This window comes from Schistocerca piceifrons, chromosome 5, assembly GCF_021461385.2.
Source record: "Schistocerca piceifrons isolate TAMUIC-IGC-003096 chromosome 5, iqSchPice1.1, whole genome shotgun sequence".
Lineage (NCBI taxonomy): Eukaryota > Metazoa > Arthropoda > Insecta > Orthoptera > Acrididae > Schistocerca > Schistocerca piceifrons.
Window position 1 is genome coordinate 466,465,797 of NC_060142.1, and position 23,263 is coordinate 466,489,059.

Below are 23,263 nucleotides of genomic sequence, written 5' to 3' on the forward strand. Positions count from 1 at the left end.
GAAAGAGAATATTCCAGTACTTATTTATGGGCAGTAATGTACAGAGGAAAAGAATTGGCGTGTAAAAATGTAGTACCAGTAATATGAATGAAAATAAATTGAATATTAATCAGTGTAAAGAACCTTTGTGGTTTAAGAAATAAGAAGCCAGGTATCTGCGTGAAACTAACAATTAAACGAGTTTACTAGTCACCATCTGTACACAATATGAAGACACTGTTGCAGTTCGTCACGATGGAGGGTGAGATAAGGTACCCAGTTACTGGTTGCGATGTTGTTGACTGTCGATTAGCAGGGCGACAGGTTCATGGAGCCAAGTGGACGTCTTATAGTAATTGATAGTAATGGCAATTACGTAGATTCATATATTTCGGGTGAAAGATACAATAGTCGTTGTGTTGCCAGGCGGTGGCGGCACCATGAGACGCAGGCAGGTCTTAATCGGGGAAACGTAGTACCCTCAGCAAGTTCCTCGACAGCGAGACCACCACTTCACCCCCAACATAAAGTGTGTTCCATATCGCGGCTAATGCGAACGGAATGGGCAGTTTGGAAAAGGAAACGGAGCCTAAATGGCTCAGCCTACCCTACCAAACTAGAAAATGAGCGGTCCGCCCCCTGCCTGCAACCCCCCTTTTTTTATTTTTTTGATACAACTGATTACCTTGACTTGGCGTAAACTCATAACAATTTACTTGTGCAGCTATTATGCAAAAGAAGCTTAACAGAATTAATTTTCTGCTTGATCTCACAGGGACCAAAGAGCCGCAGAGCCAATTTACTAGTGTAGCCTGTGCCTCCCCCTCCCTTTTAAGGCAACGCTGGGGCTGCCCACAAAACTTCAGCAGCTTACTTTACCTTTAAGGTCCTTATGACCTTTCGAACTCATGATGGACGTGATTTATACTGCTTCTCGCCCTCCTCCAATTGCGACGAATAATTTCTGGACTAACCTGCTCTGGAAGAAGATCATTAATATATGTTAACTAAATGGGAATTAACCTGATAAGCAAATACGAGTCTTGGAAAGCTTTAAGAGACTCATGGTGAGGCGTTTCGCACGTGAAATTGAGCCGGGAAATCGAAAAATCAGACTTCCTTTGAGATCAGTGCTGCCTTCAGATATGATTTACTCACTTCGCAAAGGATGGTAGCGGATAGTACGGACTGGGGGTGATATGGTTGAAATAATACCCCCCCCCCAAAAAAAAAATTAAACAGTTTGGAAGTGAAAGCAGGAGTCGTAGGTGCGGCGAATGTAGAGCAAATATTTAGAAGATGGCGAATGGTCGAAAGAGCTGTAACCCCGCTGCTGGGAATCAACCAGCAAAAATGGGAAGTGGCGTCCAAAACCACCAAGAGGTATAATCAATAAAAAGTTTCTCCGAAGGAAAATCCTCCCTGGTTGACTGCAAAAGCCTCTTTCGTGAGTTAGAATTGGGCTTAGTCCTCTTGCAGCTTTCACACTCGCCCACACATATCGGAAAATTCTTGTGAATGGTGGGCCAAGTAACAAGTTCATTTACCTTAACAATTGTTATGTGTAAACCCAAGTGGCCCTGTACCACGGTGTCGTGAAAGCAACAGAATACTGGATCAACAAGTTCTATGGGCACACAAATTATAGGCTCACGCTCGTCATGTTGACTATAACAAAATAGGTCTGTGTGCAGACTATATACAGAGACCTGTTCCGCTTGTAATAACCTCTATTTAACCCCGGCACTTCTAGGATCAAGATGCCGCTTCCCTTTCAGATTAGTAAAGATTTCAGGGACCTGTGTCAACAACCCTGTTGTCCAGTCCACAGAAGAACCCGCCCCTCCTCCTCCGCCTCCCTGCTGCTGGTGACATAAGGCGTAAGGCATCCGCCACATGATTATCTGGGCCCTTAATATGCCTGACGTTCAAACGAAAGGTGGAAATCTGCCCAGCGTACTATTCGCCCAGTCTCCAGGGGACATGTCAGAACGTAAATCAGGGCCCAGCTACCAGTTTCTAGAAGAAATTCCCTGTGCTGAAGATAAAACGCAAATTTCTCAAGGGCAAAGAGAACAAGCATTTCCTCCCATTCGTAAACGGAACATTAAATTTCAGGAGATAACACGTGTAAACTTTGGATACCGCTCCACGTTTTGTTCTTGGAGAAGAACGGTCACTATCAAACATGTGGAAGTATCCATTTGGACAACAAACAGGAGCTGGAAACGGGAGTAGCCAAAACTGGGGGATTACTAAGGGCCTCTTTAACTGTATACAAGGATACCTGTGACTCTCGTCCCAGTGGAAATCAACTCTGTTCTTACAGTGGTCATTAAGGGGCCGAGATGACAAAGTAAAATTTGGAACAAACTTACGATAAAACTTGCCATACCAATAAACCTAGCTACAGCCTTCTTATTTCTGGGTGCAGGGAATCTATCCAAATACCAAGTGCGCTCCTGATTGATCCTGAAACCCCCCGTGAAAACTATATGGCCTAAAACCGATATCTGCGGACATGCCCACGTAACTCTGGATGGTGAACCCTGCCTCCCTAAGACGCCCCAGAAACGCCTCCAGGTGTTTCAAACGATCAGTGAAGGTGGCACTATAAACCATAAAATCGTAGGGGGAGTTATGTACACATTTAAACTTCAGATCACCCAAGACACAGTCTAAAAGGTGTGACAAAATAGCCGCAGCAGTCTGCAAGCGAAAAGGAACACTGTTGAAGTCATATAAATTGTAGTCTGTATAGAAGGCGCTAATATGTTTATAATCCTCAGATAAATTAATTTCATAATATGACTGATTAAGATCAAGAACCGTAGAGGACTTGGCCCCAGCGAACCACACAAAGAAAATGTTTAAATGAGACAAAAGTACAGAATCTCCAACAACACTTTGGTTCACTAATTTGTCGTCAACCACCGGACGGAACTCCCCACTCTTGGCTCTAGGTACTAGAGATATGGACAATGCATAAGGCGATGTAGAGGGTCTGATCACTCCATGACATAATCAATGATCGTAAGCTCTTCAATTTCGGATGGGATAGGCTATACGGAGCCTGTGTAACTGGCACTTCATTAGTAAGGGCGATCTACTGAATCATATTCATTATGCCCAGCTTATCATCTAGGACATCTGAGAAATGACTAAAACCCTGCAACAATTAATGGGTCTCGTCTAGACTCAAGCGGTTGACCTCACATTTCCCAAAGGGGCACAATACACTGCAAACTTCCAAAGAACTATGACCGGAACACAAGGCAAACCTCTCAACAAGAGGAACTTGAAATAAACAACCCTCTCCCGAAAACCCAATGTTAACCCAGCATTCTGTGTAAAATAGGCACCGAAAAATTAAATTGACAAAGTTCTTCACCACTTATAAATCGATCGGCCTTCAAAAGATGCAAATGCTTCCCTTGTTTAGCAGTTCCCCAACCAGAGACAGCACCTCCACATTCACAGCGCGATAACTCTGAGAGGAAGGGCATGTCAAAGTAATTTAGGGATAGCCTTGTATTCCAAATACCCCTGGTAGTCAAGAAGCGCCCTTGGCCTAGGTCTACAATCTTTGATAAGTAATAAAAGATTTCTAGCATAAGAATTCACCATCATTCTGCCAACAGCCTTGTCAGAGAGGGCGGAGGAGTGAAGAGAGGTTTAGGGCACTCTTGTCCTAGGGATGTGGAACTGGCCCCAAAGGCCATGGCAATGGCAATGGAAACCACTGCATTAATGTCACATAATGTGTATCCACAGGAGATGTGGCCTGTAATTGAATAAGTGTCATGATAATCTCTCCATCGGCAAAAGATTCCGGAATAGTCCCCCATCCGGTTCTCCAGGAGGGGACTGCCAAGGGGGAGGTGACCATGAAAAAAAAGTTCAATAATCAACGAAAGCGTAACATCCTACAAGTCGGGACGTGGAATGTCAGGAGCTTGAACATCGCAGGGAAGCTAGGAAATCTGAAAAGGGAAATGCAAAGGCTCATTCTAGATATTGTCAGGGTCAGTGAAGTGAAATGGAAAGAAGACAAGGATTTATGATCAAATGAGTATAGGGTAATATCAACAGCAACAGAAAGTGGTATAACGGGAGTAGGATTCATTATGAATAGGAATGTAGGGCAAAGAGTGTGTTACTGTGAATCGTTCAGTGACAGTGCTGTTCTTATCAGACAACGATAGTTTAGGTATACATGCCCACGTCACAAGCCGAATATGAAGAGATAGAGAAAGTATACGAGGAGATTTAAAGGATAATACAGTACGTAAAGAAAGATGAAAATTTAACAGATATGGAGGACTGGAATGCAGATAGAGGGGAAAGAGTAGAAGAAAAGGTTACTGGAGAATATAGGCTTAGGACAAGGAATTGCAAAGGAGAAAGACTAATTGAATCCTGTAATAAATTTCAGCTAGTAATAGCGAATAATAGCGAATACTCTGTTCAAGATTCAGAAGAGGATGAGATATACTTGGAAAAGGTCGGATCATACATCATAGTCAGGCAGATATTCCGAAATCAGATACTGGGTTATAAGGCTTACCCAGAGGCAGATATACACTGAGGTCACAAGGTAATGAAGATTAGGCTGAAGTTTAAAAGATTAGTAGACAAGAATCAATACGCAAAGAAGTGGGACACGGGAGCTCTAAGGGATCACGAGATACACTTGAAGTTCTCTAAGGCTATATAAACAGCAATAATGAGTTGCTCAGTAGGCAGTACAGTTGAAGAGGAATGAACATTTCAAAAAAGGAAAAATCACAGAAGTTAAAAACATTTGTACAAATGGACATTTCAAAAAAGGAAAATCACAGAAGTTCGAAAGAAAGACATACGTACAAAGAAGGTAAATGTAAAGAAACCGTGTGAAGAAATCCTTCAGATGGACGGTGGGAGAAGGAAGTACACAACTGTCAGGGAAATTCAGGAATACAGAAATACAAGTCGCTGAGGAATGAGATAAATCGGAATGCAGAGAAGCTAAGACTAAATGGATGTACGAAAATGTGAAGAAATCGAAAAATAAATGATTGTCGAAGGACTGACTCCACACACAGGAAAGTCAAAACATCCTTCCGTGGCATTAAAAGCAAGGGTGGTAACATTAAGCGCGCAACGGGAATTCCACTGTAAAATGCAGAGGAGAGAGCAGATAGGTGGAAAGAGTACATTGAAAGCCTCTATGAGTGGACAGATTTGTCTGATGTGATAGGAGAAACAGTAATCGATTTATGAGAGATAGGGGATCCAGTATTACAATCAGAATTTAAGAGAGCTTTGGTGGACTTAAGATCAAATAAGGCAGAAGGGATGGATGACATTCTATCAGAATTTCTAAAATCATTTGCAGGAGTGGCAACAAAACGAATATTAACGTTGGTGTGTAGAACGTATGATTCTGGCGACATACCATCTGACCTTCGGAAAAATATCATCCACATAATTCCGAAGACTGCAAAAGCTGACCAGTGTGAGAATTATCTCACAGTCAACTTAACAGTTCATGCATCTAAGTTGATGAGAAGAATAATATCGGGAAGAATGGAAAAGAAAACTGAGGATGTATTAGACGACGATCACTTTGGCTTTAGTAAAGGTAAAGAAGGCACGAGGGAGGGAATTCTGAGATTGCAGATGAGAATGGAGTCAAGACTAAAGAAAAATCAACACACGTTCATAGGATTTGTCGACCTGGAAAAAGCGTTCGACACTGTAAAACGGTGCAAGATGTTCTAAATCCTGAGAAAAGTAGGAGTAAGATATAGGGAAAGACGGGCAATATACAACATGTACGAGAGCTAAGAGGGAATAATAAGAGTGGACGACCAAGAAAGAAGTGCTAGGATTAAAAAGAGTGTAAGACAGGTATGTAGTCTCTCGCTCCTATTGTTCAATCTGTACATCGAGGAAGCAAAGACGGAAATAAAAGAAAGGTTCAGGAGTGGAATTAAAATTCAAGGTCAAAGGATATCAATGACGTGATTGTCAACAAAATAAAAAAGGATAGTCGACAATCATGCTATACTTTTATATTCTAGTTTTTATTCCTATGACACTTCTGTTTGACGAGAGCACTTTTGCTCAGACGTTTTTAACCATAGTGTGATTACATGTTTTCCATGTAAGTTTTTATTCTGATGAGCATTGCCGTAGCGCAATCGAAACCATGGTAAACTGACAAAAATTTTGTGCAAGCGAAGTCGCTTTATGTACGTCCTGTAATTATATAGTGTATGGTTGCTGGTACACAACCAATCAAAATGTTTAAAATTTGAATACTTGATAATACTTCAGCGAATATGGGAGAAATAACTGCAACAGTGAATTGCAATAACAAATACAATAAAAACAGTAATGATTAAAAATAATAAACTAGGAACTGGTGAATGGTGCAATAGGGAAAGTTTTCTATCTTGATTCAGGGAAACACGTTCTGCTACCATTGAATCTATTTTCTTTGAAGGATGTGGATTAACCAAAATCAAACACATGATATTACTGCGCCAGGGATTTAAGTATACTAGGAGAAACAACTTTGTCCTTATGTTCCTCGGAAAGGTCGAGCTGTTGTGTTGCTTTCATCTATGCATCACAATCAGAAAATTAGTACTCAAACATCAATGATCATTGATTACAGTGCCACAAAAGGTGGAGTGGACGCACTGGACCAAATGTCCGCCAACTATTCATTATCACGGCGAACACGCAGATGGCCATTCTAAATATAGTAGGAGCCAATGCTGCTGTCTTGCTTCAGTGCACCAAACAACTTGATGAAACAAATGATTTAAAAAGAAGAGAATTGCTACAAAAGCTTGGAATGGATTTAGTAAAGCCCCATATACAACGTCGAGATGTCTGACCCCTTTCTCGTGAACTGAGAGACGTTGTTGTTAAACTTGGTGGTACTCCGCTTACCTCAACATCTTCAGAGCCAGAACCCATGAGGAAATCAAGATGCTACGTGTGCGCAAGAAATGTGGACAAGAAAACCAAAATAGTGTGTGAAAAATGCTCAAAACATGTTTGCCCCAACCACAGTTTTTCAGTGTACCAAAATTGTTTGTAACCATATCTCAAATATTTAAAAATGTTTATAATATTCAGTGATTAAAGTGCAATTCAAAATAAAATTTCCTTAAATTACAGTTTCGTTTCTCTTATTGGGGTACTCCGAGACCCCACTAGAGTATTAGTGTATGAGCATTTCACTACAGTAGTTAAGAATTAAACAGCAGTTAAAAGAGAACAACAATTTAAATACTACAAGAGTTATAAATTGAAAGATGGCTTTTTATTATATTGTACTTCTTTACAGACAACCCCATAAATTGCAAACCTTTAACGTCAAATTATGACTAAACGTTATTACCATCTAAGACACAGATGGTATATACTCATACTTTAACACAGGGCACAGCTTGAGATAATAGTAATGAGCACGAATAAGTTAAATACTTCTGACAAGATAATTACAAACTTGCCCCAGTGGGCTGACTCAACAGTTAAACAACCATGAAACTAAGGAGCCACGGCCTAAATTTTAGAATAAAATAAAAATAACAAATATGAAATGTGAGGCATAGGCGCTGTAGCTAGTACTAGAATTCAATGAGAGAAGTAACAAATTTTATACTTGGCGCTGCAGCCTTTTCTTTTCCCACAGTTATCAACGAGCAGCCAGAACATTCAGTAGCGATAGATTCCTAAAGCATGAGGTTTAATCCATGGAATGCAAATATTATGCCTTTCCTCTCGCAAGATGTGACTGGTAAAACCGAACACAATAATAAGTAGTACCCAAAAGGGCGATGAGCTGACAAAATAAGAATAACTAAAAAGAATATGTTTGCAACTAGGCACCACACCTACGAAATACAGTCGACAGCGGCCGAAACTAGGACGAGATCTCCAAACCCAGTGCCATTACAGCACCAGACATTAAAAAAGGGGGAGGGGCAACCACATTAAATAAACTACTAAACCAACAGAACGAGCAGTTGCAAGAATTGTGTCAGAACCCTCCATTACATTGAAAACAATATAGCCAACTTAACGCTATTCTTTGCATTGTGTAAGCACTCAGATATCGATGGTAACAATCTGAGGGCGAAACGTGGGAGCGCGATTCTAAGCATTGTCGTGAGACGAGGTCTGTCTGCGACAGTGGAAGTAGCAGTGTCGGTCGATAGCTCGGGGACAGAAGACGTGTCACGCTGCCATCACATCGCTGATGGCAGATCTTACCACACTCAAGGCCTGATTTCATTTATGTAGCCAGGAGAGATTTAGATGGCTTAACTACGCTTTAAGATAGAATTCAAGGTAAAATTCACAAGCATAGCCCAAAAGCAATTGCAGGGTTAGGCTTGTGATTGTTATTTCGAGTTTACAATAATCCCATGTTTTGCTTGTCAGTTAAAGATGCCTCTTTATCCTCCAAATAATGATAATTATTCTCCACATATAACTAATAAATAGATGTTGTGGTTATTAGATGCTAATCTAACTTTGAAATTGAAATAATTTGTCGATCTCGCACTCAGCCATTATTGATACTTATACGGTCATTGAAGGCATTTAGCCATTATTAATACTTGATCATGATAATTTTGAAGTTTTAAATAGACTTAATTTATGAAATCCCTTTTCACAAGTTATTTAGTAATTAACATGACCCAAGCAAACTCCTTTGTGTTACATTCATAATTAGTAACAATAAGTTTTAGCTGCTGCTGCTGCATGCTGCTGTAAACCACATGGAAAAACTTATGGGCGAAACAGAGTCACTAGCACACCACAGCACGTCATGTTCTCCAATCTAGTGAATTCCGTTGCACAAGTCAGATTCTGTATCACTTGTAAATTCTTGTTCAAAAACGCAGCCAGATACCTTAGATATTCATTGTTACAGCTTCATTAGTTCCTGTAGTTTCTCATATTTAAATACACAGTGAGATAGCTTACCCAGATGTTAGCTTTAAGCTTTTCATGCAACAGCCTTGACGCAGTGGATACACTGGTTCCCATGAGATCACCGAAGTTAAGCGCTGTCGGGCGTGGTCCGCCCTGGGATGGGTGACCATCCAGGCCGCCATGCGCTGTTGCCATTTTTCGGGGTGCACTCAGCCTCGTGATGCCAACTAACGAGCTACTCGAGCGAATAGTAGCGGCTTCGGTCACGAATACCATCTTACGACAGGGAGAGCGATGTGCTGACTTCACGCCTCTCCTATCCGCATCCTCCACCGAGGATGACACGGCGGTCGGATGGTCCCGGTAGGCCACTCGTGGCCTGAGGGGGGAGTGCTTTTTTTATGTAACGATATGTTAAGGGCTTATGACAGTGAAACTGACACACATACAAGATGCACACTGTGTTATGCGGGATAGATTCCGTTCACTGGTAGCTCACGTTGCTTATCGAGTCCATTTTCACAAACGAGCATAGGCATAATTTGTTGTAGGTGCGTTACACAGTTTACAACAAGAATAGTTTCCCGTAGTCATTAAAAGAGACTTGGCCGATTTAAAAACATGTTACATTGTTAAAACAAGGGATGCTAAACTGTAATAGAATAACTGTTCGCTTAGGTAATCAGAATGGGAAAAGAAGCAGTTACATAAAAGAATTAATAGATTGCAATTACCTACACTGACCGCTTAGGGCTTTAGAATGAGAAAAACAACAGTTAAATGAAACAGCTAACAGACTAGAATTACATAACATTGTGAGCAGTAATCTCCTACAGGAGATTCAGTATGGTGTGGAGTGTAGCACAGCCGCAAAGGTATTAATGTCCAAAGCGGCCTACCACACTGACTTTGACGCTGAAACAGACTAAAGGCACGTCTAAGTGTGGGTCACCATTAACGTTCAACAATGTTGCAGCTATAGCGCTCAGCGAGAAGGCTAAATCTGAGAACTTTATAGTACATTCGAACTGTGGGTATCATAAAAAATGGTAGAATAGAAAAATAATTCGAGAAGTACCATCGAGCATGGACTAAGAAACCTAAACTTCCAGAAATTTGCAATTTAACTCAGTTCATCCCCAGTTTACATAGGCAGCGGTAGTAAGACAGGCAGGACAGTGAGACTCTTACCTGCCCAGAAGAATCACGCTTACTTGTAAAAGTTCGATCTACCCTTCAGACAAGATGTGGGTTTCTCGGGGCCTAAATTACCACTAGGCGACCAAGCGACCAGGGGGATTAATAGCGCTGCCAAGAATCAGCTACCATGAGCAACTATATTACCATACAACAAATTAAGCTGTTCCAGAAGACTCGAATGAGCTCTACACTAAGAAAGCCGTTGTACACACACAAACTTTCCAATGGCCAAGGTTAGCCTCCCTCGGCACAAATTCGACCCCCTGGACACAAAGATAGGGGGAAGTCGCCGTCCAAACATCATGGGTCCCATTTCCCTGCTCTCGGTGGCAACGCCTCGCTTCCCCCGATCGCGTCACCACCACCACCACCATAGATGAGCAGCGCACTCTATACCGCGGCGGCGAACTCATGCGGACGAGACGGGCAATTTGTAAAAGGAAGGGGAGCCGACACTACTCAGTGTCGACGATCAGGGTGTTGGATACTTCGCTGAATTGTGATTTGAATAAAATCGATGTGATAGTGCAAGCTACTTGTTTGTTTCATAACTTCATATGGATTCATGACTGTATTTGAGATATTTGTGCGGTACAAAGCAGACAAGCCTAATGAAAACTCACATTAAAAGCCGAAGACCGACATCGGCCTACAAACACCACAGAATTGAGTACGCAACTTTGAAATTCTTTTGTATCTCAGGTGGAATACTGTCTTTGTAGAACAGAGTGTGCAAGTAGCTATACACCGAAAGAATATAATAACATTAAATTCAGCAAAAAAGTAAAATGATTTGCAGTCATGTTTTACAGAAAACCAACGTGCTTGATTCTGTTTAGTTCTGTGTTTCCATTCTCTTCCAAAAATAAAGTAAATGAATTCGAATTAATGTGTTGTCCATAGTATTTCACTAGCGATCTTTCCCAAGCTTCATTTTGACCATGAACTTCTAAACATAGATACATTTAGAAAGAATGTGTTTCAGTTTCCACAGTTAAACAAAATTACTGATTACTGATCGAATAACGAAATGTCCGAAAAATCGACTGTTAAATCAGGCACATAATTTTCATGGATCTGCTGTTCTAGCATTCAAAATTCGACACCAGCTACTCGATCAGTGTATCAGCTACTTCCTAGGAGATTTCTTTATTTCTTCAAACTAAATTTTCCCATATTAAAAGCTGAATCTAATGTAACAAAATGGACTTTCAATTATAGCATGAAACTGCTTAAATTTCTTTTCTCTGTTCATATGTTTACTTTTCGTTTCCTGTTAATAAACTGTCCCTAACGTTGAAAACAGTCCCTGAAAGTTAGAACCACCTTTCCTTCACACTGAGGTACTACATTGTTTGGGGACTATTTTTTTGAGTTAATCACACCAAGCCCGATATGACAAAATCTAATCACATACATTTATACAATTTTCACAAACTGCATAATCAAGCAATTGAGCTAACTAGCATCGAACCATGAAGTCGAAATACCTCGAGTCAGACAGCAACTGTCTCACACAAGACGATATTTTAATTAATGTGGATACTGTAAAATATCAATCAGGAATCATTAATTAGTTTCTTGTCATGTTTTCTACACAAAATTTGACTGTAGATTCATCATCCACATCAATTATCGATTGTTGCATGCAACAATGACAGCTCACCATTTTTGTAACGATAGTCTGAATTATACAGAAAATTGGCGTTCATCCTTATCTGACAATACATAAAATACGAACTGAATTTACAGTAATGTCGTCATTGCGAGGTATAGATCGTCTGACAGTGTAATAGCGATCCACTTTTTTAAAAAAGCTCCTGCCTGAACAGAAAAGCGGGAGAGTGGGACAGAAAATGGCGATAAGTGTCAAGGACAAGTAGAGAGGCAATGTGTGAGAGCCATGTTATGCTAGGCGCAAACTGAGACGCGTATAGCGCGTGTGCCGCGGCCCAGCGCATCGACGCGACTGGGACGCGACTGGGACGCGACACGGGCCTGCATTGTGGTTGTGGAAGAGTTTCTCGCGCCGCGCGCCACGCGAACACTGTGGTAGGAGTGAGGCGAGGAGCGGGAAGGCAGTCCTGCCATATGCTCACTTCGGCATGGCGCATAAGGGCAGTGAAAATATCGCCCCTCCGTAAAATACCGCCTTGCAGTATGCTGAATTTTATTGTCACTGAGTAAGTGTTTCGTTTTTCGCCGTTTAAGCGCTCCATCTCTTTTTCGTTAGTACAAAATAGTTTTCAGTTACATATATATGTATACTTTTTTGTTTGTTCATTCTTTTGTCAAGAACAATGCACAATTCAGTAACTGGTGAGCCATTAGCCGCTGGGAATATATCTTCTGCTTCCACAATGTTTTCAGGTCGTAAGAAAGGACAGATGATTCGTGGTAGGGTACTGAATAAGAAAGTAAGGAATATTATAAAATCAGGTGATCTAGAAGTAAGGCAGGAAAGTAAAATAAGGTTATCGGCTTGCTGCCTGTTATGCTGACGTATCTCTACGATCTGTTACAAGAAGTAAAACAGGCCTAATTTCCACAGGTGTGATCCCTTTGTGCTCCTGGCAAAAAGCGACCAAGATATGAAGTACTTACGTTTTACTATCATTACTTGGATATGGATGTAATAAGACATATTATACTACGTACATGTGGACATCACATTTTCACTGCAAGCTACAAACAATCGAGAAGCCCTCACGAATAAAAATGTTTTAGTCGGCTCGTCGAGACGTGAAAAAACATTTCACTGGTTGTATACACACTATCAGTGTTAATAAACTAATTATACAACAGGGTACACAATGAATTACTGGTCGGTATTATTCCGAATGTATCATTATCCTGAAAGAGTATGATGATGTGATATATTTAATTTGTTGAAGTGTATTTGCTACTTTCACGACAATGTTTTACGAGCTATGTGAACTCTGCCTCTCACAAAGCACACTTCAGCATTTCTCTCGCGCGGATTATTCTGGGCTGCTGACGATACACCAGCCATTGTGCTGTGCGACGTATCAGTATTTTACTTTTCGCAATAACAACTATTTTATTCGCGAATCACACATTTTGTCAGTTTGGCAATCCGTAGGTGAGTAACCAGCATCTGGTATGTGTGTGTCATTACACCTGAAGGGTACGCTTGTCATTATTTTAATACAGCTGAAATGAAGAAAAGAAATATCGTTTGGTAAGTTTCCATTCCAGTCTTTCAGTGTTAAAAATACGAGGGGTTATGGGGATTCAACCACAATTCCAACTTCCAACAGAACTGGCGATTTATTTTTGTGTAAATTGTTAGCCTTTTCTCATTCGAGGAAGCATCATCATTTATGAGTAACGCCCACATTTCTCTTGTTAACGGGTTTAACTATACATCTTTGGCCAAAACACGGTATTATCTGCACACACTCATTTTTACAGCAGCTATGTGACAAAATTCTGAAACAGTGTATCCTATTCAAGCAATTGGCGACCAGAGAACATAATAGATTACAAAAACCACATTGTGTCAGTTTGAGGTAGCATAAAAGAAGAAATTTCATGTTTATTTTCGTACTATGAAACTATTGTTTCACTATCTGTGGATAAATCAAAAAATTGCAGTCACTGGAGTAAAAAATAAAATAAAATAGAATGTACAGCTTCTAATATATCGCCACAGGTAAGACAGTTCAGTGTGCTTATGAAGCGGCAAAATACTCTCTTCCTTGAGTGCCACCACTCGCCAAAATCTCGTTTCAATGTCTCGAGCGGTTTAGGAGATATGAGGGATGTTGTTAATATTTCATTCTCGCCGGCGTGAGATCGGGAGCGAAAGCTCTACACAGTATCTATTTTCTCGATATCGGAGGCAGACAGAGACTCCTTCCAAGTCTAAAGAAAAATTCAATATGTTAGCTAAATTTCATGTGCAGCAACATATAGTGTAATACACATCAAACACAAAATCATAGCAACATCTATTTTTCATTGCAAACTTTGTGTCTTACTAAAATATGTATATCAAAATAAGTATAACATTCAGCTAGATGATGAGCACTTCGCCACTAAGCTGACACGTAAAGCTACAAGTCAGGCAAGAATCTAATATTTTTACTGAATAGTTCCTCTGAAATCGTTTGAGAAATGTTACAGGGTGTGCGCTCCTCGATTCTGTTAGCGCAGATTGTCGCCAATCAGCGCGTGCGAAGTATGTGTACGCGTCTCAATTATCGCAGGACCCGTGCGACATGTGCGCAAAGTGCGCGTCGCACTGTACTGTCGTATCACGTCACATGTGCTATACGCGCCTCAATTTGCTCTTAGCCTTACGTCAGCACTTATTTTTGACGTAGTTTTACCGGCGACGGTTTTGATAACAGCTATTTTGAATTTCGCCAGTTATATGTGATAGCGTCTTTGGACAGCAAATGACAAATGAAAATAGAAAAAAAGCACATTGCGCTATGTTTTTCTTTTACGTTATTCATTGGCAGCACAATGGCTGAAAAACCTGAGGAAGATCCATAGACTTACAGAATAAACAACGATCACAAATGTCGAAAACATAACCATGCTCGAAAACTGCGTATTTTCCTATCTGCTTATTTAGGTTTTCTACATCGAAATAATCAGCAACCAGTTGAATAAAAGAAATTTAGTGCCCATCTTCAGAACGTTATACCTATTGTGGTGTCACCGCCAGACACCACACTTGCTAGGTGGTAGTTTAAATCGGCCGCGGTCCATGTAGTACATGTCGGACCCGCGTGTCGCCTCTGTGATCGCAGACCTAGCGCCACCACCAAGGCAGGTCTCGTGATACGAGAGTGGACTCGACCCCAGTTGTACGAGAACCAAGCTACCGCCCAGTTGTACGCGAACCTAGCTATCGCCCAGTTGTACGAAGCCTTTCTCTCTCATTAGCCGAGAGACATAATAGCCATCAGAAGTTAATGGCTACGAACTAACAAGGAGCCATTTGCCTCAGTGCCTATAGCTTACGAGTATTCCAGAGAGATGTATTCCGAGGAATCAATAAAAGTTAAGTAAAAAGCATCTACATACTTTTCTTCTTATTCATTCATAAGTTTTTATGTTCCAGACTTCACGCCCGTATGCTTATTGCCGTGCGTGCACTATCGGCCACAGCGTTAGTTTAGCATTCCTTTTCAGCAATCAACATCACGGTGTCGGTCCAGCTACCGACACTACAATTATTGGCGACGAGATAAAGAGTTTGTATTAATTCATTTGCACCATTGGCCGATTTCAAGTGTTCTGATTGCTTACATTTAATTGTGTCATGGCTTCGCCACATTCTCCAGATGTACTGTCCGAATTTTATCGCTTGCAGAATCAGCAGACGCAGGCGTTACTGGATGCCCTTGGACAGCTCGTCCAGGGTCAACGTGCGCTGCACACCGATGCGGCCGCCGCCGCTTCTTCGCTACCGCTGCCACTGAACGCTGTTGCACCTCCCTTTCGACCATACGTGGCAGCCGATGAGACCTGGCAAGAGTGGTCTCGTCAGTTCGCCTTTCACATGGCTGCCTACAGAATTCAAGGTAATGAGCGGCAGCCGTTTTTGCTTTCTTGTGTCGGTGTGTCCACATACCGTGTGATAGTGAAATTGTTTCCCCGATGCGACGTAGCAACTTTGTCATACGAGGAAATTTTGTCTGCATTAGATGCCTATTTCAAAGAAACAGTTAATGTGGTTGCAAAACGGTATACGTTTTTTCGTACAAAACGTACGGCCGGTCAAACTAATAGGGAGTGGGTAGCAACATTGCAAGGACTTACTAGGGACTGTGCCTTTGAATGTGACTGTGGTCTTTCTTATTCAGATACAATGGTGCGTGATGCAATTGCACAGAACGTTTCTGATGTTCGCATACGGGAGCAAATTTTGAAACTAGTTAATCCCTCCCTTCAACAAGTGATAGACATATTGGATCGACAGGACACACTTGACTGTGCTCAGGAATCTTTTGAAACTTCGCCAGCCGTGTGTACCATTAACCGGCCCGCTGGACGCGCTGCGCGGCCCGGTAACCGGGCCTCGCGCACGGACACACAGCGACCGCCGCGTGCTAAGCCAGGTGTGCCGCGCCGGCCCACAAATGCAGTGAAATCATGCCCGCGGTGTGCTACTAGACATTCGCGTGAACATTGCCCGTCACGCCAAGCTATTTGCTTTTTCTGCAATAAGAAAGGACATGTTCAAAGTGTTTGCCAGAAAAAGCTCAGATCAGACAATCACAATCCTTCCAGGCCCTTTGCTTCGCGCCGGAATCGAACCAAGGACACTCAGGCTCGTGGACCTTCGCCTATGGACATTCATGTCGTTAATTCCGCTTCGTCCAGTGACACTTTCTCTAACAGTGACTGTGATCGTCCCACAAAAACTGTGCGTCGACGTCGCCGGAAATCACGTCAATTAGCCAGTGATTCTGTACCAGTGTCTGTTCCAATTGCACAAAACAGTCGCTCTTGTCGTCAGCAGGACAATAAACTTTTTGTGGACTTAGACTTTGACGGCCAAGTGATACCATTCCAGCTCGATACCGGAGCTGCAGTTTCATTGCTCAATCACGACACGTACAAACAACTGGGCGCACCTCCGTTGCGTGCCGCAAATGTTAAGCTAACTACATATTCCGGACAGAAAATTCCTGTGTTAGGACAGTGCAGCCTTCTTGCAACATACAAGGGACAAACAAAACTTGTGTCATTTTACGTTCTTCGTTCTTCTTCTGCAGTGAACTTATTTGGTCTAGATTTATTTAAGTTGTTTAACATGTCTATTGTAAATCAGGTCCTCTCAGTGAATCAGACGGTGCCTACAGACAGTGTTTCCCGGCTGTGTGACGAATTTGCAGACATTTTTGCACCGGGCTTAGGTTGCGCTAACAACTGTGCAGCACAATTGGAACTGAAGGTCAACGCGCAACCGAAATTTTTCAGAGCGCACACTGTTCCTCACGCATTGCGTCCTGACGTCGCAAGAACATTGAACAATGTCGAATCACAAGGTGTGGGTGAATGTGCGCAATGCCTCTTCTCTTTCAGCTCCGCTTCATCGCGTACGCCGTGCAGGTGTTCCGTTTCTCTGGACGACGGAATGCGAACGCGCCTTTCGCCAGTTGAAATCGGCGTTGCTTTCTAATACTTGCCTTACGCCATTCGATCCCCAGAAACCCCTTTTGTTGATGGTAGACGCATCGGATTTCGGGATCGGTGCTGTGCTTGCGCACAAAGTTGGCTCACATGATCGCCCTATTGCCTTTGCGTCCAAATTGCTCTCGTCTGCGCAAAGAAATTATTCACAGATAGAGAAAGAAGCTTTGGCTCTCGTGTTTGGTGTTACTAAGTTCCATGATTTCTTGTATGGTCGTCACTTTACCATCATCACAGACCACAAACCTTTGACATCGCTTTTTCATCCGACCAAGCCTGTACCTCCACGTACAGCGCAGAAATTCATTCGCTGGTCTATTTTCCTCTCGCAGTACCGCTACGATATCTTGTATCGGTCCACTGCTAAGCACGGAAACGCCGATGCGTTGTCCCGTTTGCCTGTTGCTGAGGATAAAGCATTCGATTCTTCCGAACTTGCTTGCATGTTCATTGATTCGGAAACCGATGAAGTGGTCGAATCGTTTCCGATTGATTTTCGTCGTGTCGCTACAGCCACAGCTGCTGACCCTGTCCTTGCTACTGTTTTACGTTTCGTTGCTACGCAATGGCCTTTGTCAAAGTCTCGGATCGAGGATCCGTTGGTTCGCCGATTTTTTGCTCACAAGGAGAGACTTTTTGTTCGACGTGGTGTTTTGTTGTTGCGTTCTGATAATGATCAGTCCAGAGTCGTGGTCCCACGTTCGTTACAGTCCTCTGTTTTACGGCTTCTTCACCAAGGACATTGGGGTATAGTGCGAACGAAACAACTTGCTCGTCAGCACTGTACTTGGTTCGGAATCGATGCTGCGATTACGAATATGTGTTCTTCGTGCCCGGCGTGTGCCGAACAACAGTCCGCACCGCCGCGGAAAGTCTTTGCGTGGCCAAAAGCCACTTCCCCTTGGCAACGCTTGCACATTGATTTTGCTGGTCCATTCTGGAATGCTCGATGGTTGGTTCTGGTCGACGCCTTCAGTAATTTTCCTTTTGTTGTCCGGATGTCGTCCACGACGTCATCCGCCACCATCCAAGCGTTGTCTGCTATCTTTTGAAGGTCTTCCGCAGACTATTGTTTCCGACAATGGCCCACAATTCATGTCCGCCGAATTTCAGTCATTCTGCCAGGCCAATGGTATTCAACATCTGACATCCGCGCCGTTTTCGCCTCAGTCCAACGGTGCCGCTGAACGATTGGTCCGGACTTTCAAGTCACAGATGTTGAAATTGAAAGAGTCGCATTCTCGGGAGAACGCATTGTTGCTCTTTTTGTCTTCGTATCGCTCTCAGCCCCGAGATGGTCGCTCGCCGGCTGAGTTGCTCCACGGTCGTCCTCATCGCACCTTGATGTCTTTGCTGCATCCGCCGCATCAGGTTTCTGTGCAGCGGCAGACTCCTGCTTTTGCTCCAGGCGACGTTGTATTTTATCGCCACTATCGAGGTTCACGGCGTTGGCTCGCAGGGCGCATTCTTCGCTGCCTCGGCCGCGCGATGTATTTGGTTTTGGGGGCCTCTGGTGAGGTGCGTCGGCATCTCAATCAGCTGCGCCTCTGTCGTCGCTCGGGTTCTGCCGCTCCCCGTCTGCTTTCAGCGACGGTGCCGTCCGGTCAGCGCCCTGGGGACCCATCTACTGGCTCGCCTCATCCCCAGGTGTTACCGACGATGCCTTCCATTTTGCCCCATGGCGACGCGCCGCCGCCGCCGCAGCAGCAGCAGCAGCAGCCGCCGCCGCCGCCGCTTGTTCTCCCGCCGGCGCCGCCCGCGTTAGACGCTTCGTTGCAGCCGCCAAGCGCCTCCCAGGGTCACGCGCCGCCGATCGCTTCCCGTGACCAGCTGTCCTCCGCCATGGAACGCCCGCCCGCTCCGGACCACATGACGTCATCGCGCGTCGGCTACCCCGACGCCATGGACGTCGACCCTTCAGTACCTCCTGTCTCTTTACGGGCGCATACACCGCATGTTGACGTGCACCCTGGACTAGTTTTGCAGGCGTTTCCTAGCTCCCCTCGGACCGGATGGCCGGGTGCGGGTGGCACAGCCTCGCCTGTTGTTAGGCTCCCCACCTCATCGCATACGTCAACATGTGGTCCTCCCCACGGCGGGCGGAAGCCTTATTACACGACCGTTCGCCGATTTGCGGGGGAGGAATGTGGTGTCACCGCCAGACACCACACTTGCTAGGTGGTAGTTTAAATCGGCCGCGGTCCATGTAGTACATGTCGGACCCGCGTGTCGCCTCTGTGATCGCAGACCTAGCGCCACCACCAAGGCAGGTCTCGTGATACGAGAGTGGACTCGACCCCAGTTGTACGAGAACCAAGCTACCGCCCAGTTGTACGCGAACCTAGCTATCGCCCAGTTGTACGAAGCCTTTCTCTCTCATTAGCCGAGAGACATAATAGCCATCAGAAGTTAATGGCTACGAACTAACAAGGAGCCATTTGCCTCAGTGCCTATAGCTTACGAGTATTCCAGAGAGATGTATTCCGAGGAATCAATAAAAGTTAAGTAAAAAGCATCTACATACTTTTCTTCTTATTCATTCATAAGTTTTTATGTTCCAGACTTCACGCCCGTATGCTTATTGCCGTGCGTGCACTATCGGCCACAGCGTTAGTTTAGCATTCCTTTTCAGCAATCAACATCACGGTGTCGGTCCAGCTACCGACACTACACCTATAGCATTATTTGCGAGTGTCAGTGTGATGAATATAGCCTTGTGAAGAAGTGCACTAAGTGCCCGAAATGAGTGAAGAAATTAAACTTATTTATGCAACTGGTTGCTGATTATTTCGATATACGCAACTAAAGGTTGCTGAGTATGGGTGAAATACTATACTTACGTTTTCATGAGGACTAGTTCACGTGTCAGTGAAACTTCAGACCGATCCAAGTTACTCAAGTGGTTCATAAGAAACCCGCATTGCGAAAAACGGTCGTATTACCGTTGTCTGCAACAATCTTCATTATCTGGGTCTTTGGGAATACCAATGTATGTTGTCTAATTTCATCTTATCAAAAGAACAAGCGCCTCTAGCGGGACAAGTCCTTGGGAACTGCAGCGATGCCTTTACGATGAATGAAAGAGGCAGGAGATTGCAGGCTATTATGAGAAGAGTGCCGTGGGGAGCAAGATGACTGGCTGCCTCGGAAAGACGGCAAGGCAGCCGGGAGGGTGCGGCCGTGAAGGGTCTTCCGAGGCGCCACCAAGGCCTCCCACGGTGACGTAACTGCCTGCCTCCCCATCAGTCCGCTAACTGGAGCGGCCGGGCCGAATCTCGCGCAGCGGCGACCCGCCCAGGAGTGCAGCTCCGGTATATATACTGGACAGCTGGTTCGGTAGACTCACTCTGCTTCAGCCGTCCAACACCTGCACAACATGAAGGTAAGGCAGCCACCGAGGGAGGCCGCGGCAGAGGAAACTGGTGTGCCTAACACGCTGCTACACTTACAAGGGGAGGCCGCCAATTGTGAAATTCAGATTCGATTCATACTGCGCATAATAGAAGCTCATGGCCAGAGGTGTAATGTGACAAAGCACCAAGATGCACTTCTCAGCCGTTGTCGAGAAAATCGACAGTTAAAAGAAACCGTTGCCGTGAAATACTCTCTACGGCTTACAATTTCCTGCAGCGTCGTGGCGCAGCGGTAAGCTCTCGGGTTCGTAATCCGAAGGTCACCGGATCGAATCTCGCGCCATGCAACCTTTATTTTTTAGTATTTGTTTTTTGTAATTAATATATATATATATATATATATATATATATATATATATATATATATCGTGGGGTCTCTAATTCGAACGTTTGACTTACACTATACGTATTCGTTTCGGAATATCGTTTCTACGTCTTCCGTTAACTACACGTGTAAACATTATGAAGATAATTAATAACATTTGTGAAATACAACTTTGTTTGCGGAAAACATAATCATGTTCGAAGTCGCCAGTTTTTCCACGACAGACGACTTTCAACAACTCATTATATGTATAATTGTTGCAACCGATGGCCGGGAATTTTATATATATATATATATATATATATATATATATATATATATATATTGTAATTCAAATATATATATATATATATATATATATATATATATATTTGAATTACAAAAAATAAACACTAAAAAAAAGTTGCATGATGCGAGATTCGATCCGGGGACCTTTGGATTACGAACCCGAGCGCTTACCGCTGCGCCACGACGCTGTAGGAAATTATAAATCGTAGAGAGTATTTCACCGCAACGGTTTCTTTTAACTGTTGATTTTCTCGACAACGGCTGAGAAGTGCATCTTGGTGCTTTGCCACATTACACCTCTGGCCATGAGCTTTTATTATGCGCAGTATGAATCGCATCTGAATTTCACAATTGGCGGCCTCCTCTTGTTAGATCCGTGTACATGGCGCCTGACGAACTAATAAACAAACATATCAGTAATAATAGTGATAAAAATGATACATTGTAAACGTAGCGTGTTTAACTTTATACGTCATTGTTATTCAATTCATTTAGTAACCTAGGGCATTAATGAAACTGCTTTCTCTAATTGCTTATAGCCCAAGCCCGATGTTTGTGTGGTAACTTCATAATCTTGAATCATGCTAAAGCTATTCGTGCATGTAATAGAACGCAACCACAAACTGCCCACCCCTGATTCCTTAAAGAATCAATTTCCCATGTATAAAACAGCATCAAATGACCGATTACTCAGCAAATGAGTTAACGTGTTTTATATTACGCTAATTTTTCAGGCATCTCAATGTTTATGATGCCGTATCTTCTGAAAAAAGAATGTCTCTGAGCACTATGGGACTTAACTTCTGAGATCATCAGTCTCCTAGAAGTTAGAACTACTTAAACCTAACTAACCTAACAACATCACACACATCCATGCCCGAAGCAGGATTCGAACCGGTGGCGCGGTTCCAGACTGTAGCGCCTAGAACCGCTATGCCACGCCAGCCGCCGTATCTTCTGAATTATGTATCTTGTGATGTTATAATTTTGTAGATATATTCAATGGTAAATCGCCGGAAAAATGTGTTGCTAACACAGTTAGCAGTAAGGAAGTAATAAATTAAAACGTCATGCCCGATGCTGAAATTTTACCGTTTGAACAGCGAAAGTGTCGTAAGCTGTAAACTTTTCCACACTTACTATCTTGTGGTGGTGTCAGCCAGAAAATGTTTCGAAAAGACTTGAAATTGTATGTAAAGTTTGTTGGAAGTCACTAAGCGCTCGTATCTTCGGATACTACATAAACACAGGGTAGTTTCCGTGCTCTGAGTTACACAGCTTCTTCAAGAGCTATACACATATTCTAACTTCAATGTTTGAGTTCTTGTGTTAAACAACAGTGGTAACATTGGTTACCGTCAGATCACCTCAGTTGTGCTTTGTCCGACTTGGCTAGCACTTGGATGGGTGACCTTTCAGGTATGCGGAGAACTGTTGGCAAGCTGGCGGCACTTAGCCCTTGTAAGGCCAATTGAGAAGCTATTTGAATGAGAAGTATAGGCTTCGGTCACGAAAAATGACAACGACCGCATGTTCTTCCACATCCACATCCAGAGACATCTTCGGCTGAGGATCGGTACCGTTAGGCCTTCAGAGGAAGTTCGGACATAGTAATATTTGTTAATGAGTAGATTATGACAGCATTTTAAATTTTTAAATTCCGTCAATAATTGCGTGAAATACGAAAATAAATTTTTGGTGCCCCTAGTAGATATTAAGCAGGCCACTTCCGACTGGAAGTGGGTGATCCGGTGATCAGGTGGAAATGTGTACGCTGTAATAATGTATTTAATATTTCATCAGTTAAAAAATTTGCTTTGAGTAAACTTTGGAACACATTTACGTAAGTTTTAAATTACTTATTCTTTTCGTTCAGTGGAATCCAATTATCTTCTATATCTCACTGGACTGTACTGCATTCAATCTTTGATGTTTATGC

General features: G+C 43.1%; 1 protein-coding gene across 2 annotated transcripts in view; it reads left to right on the top strand.

The window, feature by feature from the left end:
- Positions 1 to 23,263, top strand: part of LOC124797976 (pro-resilin-like) — a 41,807-nt gene that overhangs the window by 12,145 nt on the left and 6,399 nt on the right. Inside the window, exon 1 of one of the 2 annotated variants that reach the window (XM_047261147.1) lies at positions 20,585 to 20,680. The exons of the other annotated variant lie outside the window; for it this stretch is intronic. Coding sequence (XP_047117103.1) covers positions 20,675 to 20,680 — 6 coding nt within the window. The 5' untranslated portion in view covers positions 20,585 to 20,674. Of the gene's footprint in view, positions 1 to 20,584; positions 20,681 to 23,263 lie in introns of those variants that run through there. 2 annotated transcript variants of the gene reach the window in all.